This window comes from Varroa jacobsoni, unplaced genomic scaffold, assembly GCF_002532875.2.
Source record: "Varroa jacobsoni isolate VJ856 unplaced genomic scaffold, vjacob_1.0 scaffold_727, whole genome shotgun sequence".
In the NCBI taxonomy this organism is placed as follows: domain Eukaryota; kingdom Metazoa; phylum Arthropoda; class Arachnida; order Mesostigmata; family Varroidae; genus Varroa; species Varroa jacobsoni.
The window spans coordinates 30,514-37,714 of NW_019213629.1; the positions used below are offsets into that span (position 1 = coordinate 30,514).

The following is a 7,201-nucleotide window of genomic DNA, read 5'->3' on the forward strand; positions in this document are numbered from 1 at the left end:
GGTCATGCTGATGTAAACATTCGAACTGAATTAGCCGATTAGGTCGGTTCTGTGTGCTGGCGTGTGTGGTAATACTGTAGCAAACAATTTCGAAAAAAAAACAGATTTATGATGTAGTGCAATGCATTTATATTTAGTTAAGTGCTCTGAGAAATAGTTGTTGGCCGTGTACTTATTCGTAACAAGGGTTGTGTAGAGAAAAGAGGCTATTTTCGTCAGCCAAATGGAACTGTTTGATTCTACAAATAGATATTTGTGAAACTGTGTTTAGGCTTTACTAGGGTGCTTCAGTTCATTACACAATTACCGTAATAATGACAGTGATGGGCAGAGTGCAGTAAAATTATATTATAGTCATTATTGCTAATTAGTTACTTAAAAGAATCTCCTTAGGAACGGACGTTTCCTTCATATATTCCATAGTTCCTTTCTGTTAGTAATATTTGCAGTGAGTGTGGAATTCGTCCAGAACTTACCTAGAGCAGCTACAACTGTTATAATTCATTGTTCCAATACTGAAAGGAGAAAGCAAGCTTTGCTAAAAATAAAAATCTTTCATTTAAGTGCAGTTCTATTAAAATACATTTTTTATGTAGTTCTTAATATGTAACATAATTTAATCTACAATAGAATAAATAAGTTGTCACCGTCTGCTCACTCGTATCGATTTACACTATTTGTGTGGGTCCACTAAAGATGGGTGTTCCAATATAGTTGTCATTATAGAAAAATATTAACATCTAAACGATAGGAAGGGCTTATGAGATCGTACTTATGTTATGTAACGAATAACCGACTGTCTTAAGCGAACGTTTTTTCGGGTTTTTTTTTTTAAACAGGATGTTTACTAATTTGAGAGATGCCGCTCCCAGCAGCTTTACTTGCGCGTCTCGCCCAGCGCGGATTGGTGAAAAGTGCAGTTGATCGTGACAGGGACGAACATCGAGGAGTACGGGAAGTGCCGGATATCGCGATTCCAGTCCATAGAAGTGTCAACATCCACAATGATCCACCTGAGGAAGAAGAAGAAGAGGTTGCTAATTGTGATAATAACAAAGCGTACATACTATATGAGAAACACGGATTTGACATTCCGGGCAGTGTATTTGTTCTGTAGTATGTATTCGTTTTGGCAAAGATGCCCTGCAGCCTAATAATATGCTACCTTGCTTTTTTCTTATCAAAGGGAGATCCTATTATCAAGATCTCATCAAAAATCTCCTAAAATATCGGTCTTGTTCTTGCGTGTAATAAGCGTTTTCAACTAGTTAGCTGGCTGGTTAAAGCTGTCTGTCATAAGTATAGTACTATCCAGTTTTAAAGGCACCTGTTGTTGCATTTATTACTACCAATAGCTGCACTTGTCCCAATATGTGGTTTTGCATACTATTATTTGCAGACTTGACAACTAACAGGATTTTAGATTTCAATGGTTTTGCGAACCCTTACAATGTTTTCTAAGGTCTGAAACAATACTTGTTCTTAAACGTGTCCTCCTTTGCTAATAATAGTGTTAGGGGATATCCAAAGTACTTGCTCATGCACAAAATGCATTCAGTTTACGGTCATATTTTTTATATTTTAAAACTAGGCCATCATCGAAATTCGTCGTGAGGATATTTTTCTTTTAATCATGTTTTTTTCCTTAAGATTAAGTATAGTTCTTGTCCTCAATGGATTGCAGGTATTTGCAGAAGATTATGACACAGCCAGCGGGGCCGTCGAGATCGGACCTCGACTGCCACGAGCACTCGAGCAAGCCAGACGACCACCTCATGAGCCGTTAGGAGCCCCTGCAGCAGGGTGTCCCAATAAATGGAATGCCCATCATCGATGCCTTGTCTGGTGTGCAAAACGATGGGGAAATGGTGTGTAATATTTTTGAGAATAAACAATTGAGTTCACGGTGAACATCGTTTTTCTCTATGTCATGACATTAATAGTTAATGACAATTACTCATGAAAATAGTGACTTCCAATATTATCTCAAGCGTACCTAATTACTAACTTATTATTCGGTCCAAGAAAGATGGACTGATTTATAGCTTACAAGTGTTGGTAAACCTATCCTATTCAAAGTTATTAATTATAGGACAAATAAGATGATGATGATGATATATACATATATATGCACGCGATAAGTTATATTAAATTTCGCGAATGTTATAGTTATTTTTATTAATTAATTTTCCACCAAAACCAAACGCGTTCTACAAGTCTTTTGGTCTAGGTATAAATGTACATAGCATACCTGAATTAGTGCTTGCCGGTAGCTCATGTAACAGATGTCAACTTGTTTTGTGTGGTCATTAGGTGTGCCTGAAGAAAGTCCGGCTATGGCACGAAAACGTCTTAGAATGCTGCGTAAATACCCACTGCCGCCAAAATGGTCCGAAGAATATGACCCTGGGACTGGGCGTTACTACTACTGGCATAGAGATGGCAAGCAGGTTGGCTGGTAGAGTTTCATAAATAGTCAGGGATTGGTCGATATAAGTTGCCACTTGTATATCTAATATATCAATCATAGCTCACATCAGGGATCGAGCTAATGGGATGGCGCTATGTACGCCGTGTTAGCTTAGCACTTGCGTGGCTTCAATTGGCATAGAGGCCCGAACGGCAAGAACCGAATTTTTCGTATAAAAATTTCTTTGCCTTCTTATTCCTCTTGGTAGGATAATGACCGCCGATGGAACCGTGGCGGGTGCTCTCACGCATAACTCTTGGATGGTAGTATGGCTGGTATAATGGTTCCGTAACCATTGTAACAAACAACACATTTTGCGTGTCTCTTCGTCTATAAGGGACACTGACATTGTGGGTCCGTATTCCATAGATGCGACAGCTAATAAGCGATAAAAAGCAGTATGGTATATAGAATTTCACATCGGGGCTGACAGTCCACAATGTGAGCGTGCTCTTCGCAGGTTTCGGCGGGGGACCAGTTATACCATGGGACCCTTCCTGGATGTCCCAGCAGTAATACCTCATGGCTCAGATCTGGGGTAATTTGATATATAGCGACCAAGAATTAGAAGAAGAATGTAGAATGAGAAAAATAAGAACTGAATTAATCTATTTGCTATAGTATACGTTCTGTAAAACATACCGTTTATGCTTTTTTTTCTAAGGCCTCAATTAATTCTTTGTGAAATATTGCCTCACAATTGTTTCACATACCAAAGCATTTTCATCTCATTCATCAATTCTACGTTCGGCTTTGCAATAGGTTTCTTGGTTGAGCCCCGGTCATCCTCGTGCCCAAATTACGATACCAGCACAAAAGTTCCGAGAAGTCTTAAGTGCCGGAGGTAAGCACTTTAAATACTGCCATTTTAAGAATTTTTGATGTTAGCACTTGTTTTAATTAAAGATTAGCATAAGTGCCGTATACTTTGGAAATAATTTCGCGTTATACCGACATTATGTTTTTTCCTGTAGATGATGACGAAGAATCAGCTGATTCAGGATCAGAAGTTGAGGAAGACGACGAAGCGGAGGCCGATGATGATGTCCCCGTATTTCGAAAACAGAAAACTTCAGTTGGAGGATCAGTACGAAGGTAAGTGCTTTCAGCGTGGTCGATAGATGCTTCCAATTCGCAAAGAATAGATTTGCTTATTCGTGGTAAATTGTTTTATATTTTCAGTGAGCGTAATCGTGGCTGAACATCGACTTTATTTAGGGGTATCTGTAGCAAAGTCTATCACTTGAGGTAACGGTTACGTAATAGCCTGTTGCTTGTATTTGCATAATTAAGGCTTAACACGCGTAGCTCACAAGAGCTACGCGTGTTTCTGGTCTATAAAAACCTTAGGTAAATGAATAATCTCGAACAACCTATTGCCGTTTGACAAGCTATCATGGCTATTAAATGTTCATAATCCATTTGAGACTTGCGTGTTTATAGATAACAGACAATCATTGGTTGACCACGTTGTGCCTAGTTCATACGAATAAACACAATATAAAAGTTATACGGATGGCATTCGCTTTGTTCGTTTGTCATTAGGGGCAACGGTCCACCAATTGGCGTTGGCGGTGACCGTAAACGAAAACGCGGTGGCGGAGGCGACTCCGGAGCCCTGGATCCAATGGATCCTTCGTCATATTCGGATGCTTGTCCTAGGGGAGGATGGTCAGCTGGGTTGGAAAGGGAAAGCGGAGGCGATAGAGCAGCTGATCATACTGCATCAGGACCTCTGTTTCAACAACGGCCGTACCCATCTCCAGGAGATGTGCTCCGAATGAACAAAACCAAGGACTGATTTTACGAAAAACCCGAAAGCTGCGCATGAACTTGTATTAGGAAGATTAGTATACTGTACGAACATTTTTGAGCTCATGCCTGAAGTAAATAGCAAAATGAACAGACCTGATATGTTTGCGATGATGATGACGATGTGAAATCACATTTTTGAAACAAGTGTAGTACATGTGTCGATGGATATATTTCGTAATGTGTCAAAAAGACAGCGATTTTGCCTGTTTATGTTTGTGTAACCAGTGTAATCTAGATGAAAAGCATTGCCATTTCTACAGTTGATGGAAATAGATCACGTTTCAGTAGTATGGATATGTAGTTTTGTTAATTAAGTGATCGACGTTGTTAGGAGAACATGTAGATTTTTCTAGCTCATTTCGGTGGCAAATTTGGGTGGGATATGGTTAGACTACCACAACGATCCTTACAGCTATGTGTATACCTTGATCAAAAGGAACAAACATAACAAGCAGTAAAACGCAATTCTAAATTGCTGGAACTGAATAAATTGTGCAGTGATAATGATGCTGTATTTTAGCATCAGTAAATAAACAGAAATGGTACGCAATGAATTCCTTATTGTTTGTGTTCCCAGCTTTTGTGATAAACCTGGAAACCGTTATGAGAGAAGCCAACCTGCAACATCGCCTTGTTAATGCAAATTACATATCGATAGTTCGGGAAGCGCAAAGATGCGTGCTTTCGGTTTCTGTCGCAGGCATTCTACAGGCATAATTCAATTAATAGCTTTCCGCATATGTCTCTGTAACTATGTCTACTGATATGCTAAAACTACCATATTAAATAAGGGGAGCAAGTATATTTCTATTAGAGGGTTGAACTCAAGCGGAGCTATCACATGTCTCACGAATTGGTGGCTACCCTTTAGAGAGAACGCAAAAAATAAGTTAAAAGCCTAACTTTTTTCTGACTGCAAACTTGCTTCGGCTTTATCCATAGCACTAGATACCCGTGAAATACTGTTTTCACTGGCACTTCTAATATGCAACTTTCATTGTGGATTTCTAGTAAGTAGCAATAAACCGGCAGGTCTAGCTACCATAAGGTCTCGGGTTCGATCCTCAGCAAAGACAGCCGTATTTTTTCAAGTTACGTTTGTTCCTGATATAAAAATATCACAAAGTGATGTTTGACATGCGTAAGTATTACTACGTTCTTTATTCGTGATATATTCGAAATTATAAAGATCGCTTCATGAACATTAGGCCTTCACATGGGTAGAACTAGTGCTGAAAGCTTTTAGTGAAAGTATTTCTGATTGATTTCTGTGTCTATAAACGCGAAACAAGTACTCGACGAGGAACTATATATATATATATATATATATATGAAAAAAATAATAGAATAAAATCAATATACTATTGAGAGATCACCTATTGGAGGTCCCAGCTACTAGGGTTAGTTACATTTCCATATTTTAATAGCAAGCAAAAAAAGGTACGTTTAAAATAACAACTCTGGAAAAACAAATATAATTATTATATATGGTCTCGTATGCATTTCCAAAAAAAAACAGTATTTTAACACACTAATTGTTTTCGAGTTTTTTTTACTATAATTTATTACTCTCTTCAGCTGATTTTCAGAGCTATAACTCTACAGATATGAATAGATACAAAACAGATATTTAAGCATAGTGATGCGTGTATGAAACTTAGATCAACGCAAGCCCCATCCAACACCCAACATATGTCTACGTATCTCTATTATTTGAAGCACTTTCTATTATTCTTCATTTTCAGTTAAAAGCATTAACTGGTTTACGGCGCAGGTGAGAGAACAAATGTTGGACACCGTACAATAAAACGTTTCCATACATGTGTGTGTGTTTGTCACGCAGAGCCCCAAGCGAATTTTAATTTAGCTGACGGTGCGAAGCAACATCTATTAAGAACCATTCGTATATTTTTTTTTGATAGGTGAAAAAAGAACGTCGCTATTTGCTATCAGCCGTAGCCAAAATATATTGTAATCCTCACAAAAGCCTTGCACCCGATAAACGACTATACGATGTCGGTTTGCCGGCTACTATGAGCGTCGGTACGACGATGGTCGGGTCAAGGCTGATAACGGCTACTGGTCCGTACCTAAAAATTAAATCTGAAGGTTCCCTGATACTATTATACCGTCAGCTGTTAAAAGGCATATAAGCACGCTATTTGCAGTTTGTGCGTCCTTATGTTTTAGAGTCGAACCTGATGTCAAGTATCCCGTTGGAAAAATTTGAATGTCAAATTACAACGTAGAATTATAGCGACGCGGACGTTTAACAGCTTTACATATTAGCTGCATATTTATATGCATTGTGGATTTATTGGTAGAAATACTGACAAGTATCTATTATCATCTACTAAAATCGCAAACTTGAGAAGTATGAGAAAGCAAATGTTAGTGATAAGAATACTTTTGAATAAAGCCAATAGCGTAAACTGGAAGAAGCTTTAAACTAATTAAAAAGCTGAATTATGTGGAAACCGATGCATCAGGTGGGCCAACTCAGCCGAGAAGTAAATTTCCTAAAAGCTGAAATATCGTTATGCGTATTGTTTTTCTCACTGATTGCGTTAGTGAGAGGTGTACATTATCTTTGTTGCACTTTTTTAATTTTATTTGATGGTGATATTTATAAATGAGTTGATGTGAATCTGAAAAGCGCCTAATCTACTCGTATCCAATTGTGGTTAGTGGAGATGCTGCTGGTACTGCGTTGTAAGCTTGACCTTAGCTATAGCTTCGACTGTACATAACAGAGCATCCAACGAACATTGGGATGAACGTAGGCAAATGCTTAAGCGAATGCAAATAAGAAGGCAAACCTCACTAAAGACTATAAACTAAAGCCTATAATGACTCATTGCTAAGATCACGTCAGGCGATGACTGACTACATCGAACAACTGACAATTGTCTTAAG

The 7,201-nt window shown here is 38.4% G+C and overlaps 1 protein-coding gene across 4 annotated transcripts; it reads left to right on the forward strand.

Moving 5' to 3' along the window:
* The first annotated feature begins 28 nt into the window (after positions 1–28).
* On the forward strand, positions 29–4,839 carry PQBP1 (poly-glutamine tract binding protein 1). Of its 4 annotated transcripts, none has more exons than XM_022837769.1 (7): positions 29–68; positions 840–1,033; positions 1,685–1,868; positions 2,314–2,450; positions 3,233–3,314; positions 3,445–3,565; positions 4,016–4,839. In XM_022837769.1, exons 2-7 carry the CDS (start codon positions 860–862, stop codon positions 4,269–4,271), a joined length of 954 nt encoding a protein of 317 aa, XP_022693504.1. In that variant the 5' UTR covers positions 29–68; positions 840–859; the 3' UTR covers positions 4,272–4,839. The 4 variants fall into 4 exon arrangements, with proteins under 4 accessions (XP_022693504.1, XP_022693505.1, XP_022693506.1 ...); XM_022837770.2 differs by lacking the exon at positions 29–68 and adding an exon at positions 115–187; XM_022837771.2 differs by lacking the exon at positions 29–68 and adding an exon at positions 381–448.
* The last annotated feature ends 2,362 nt before the right edge of the window (positions 4,840–7,201 follow it).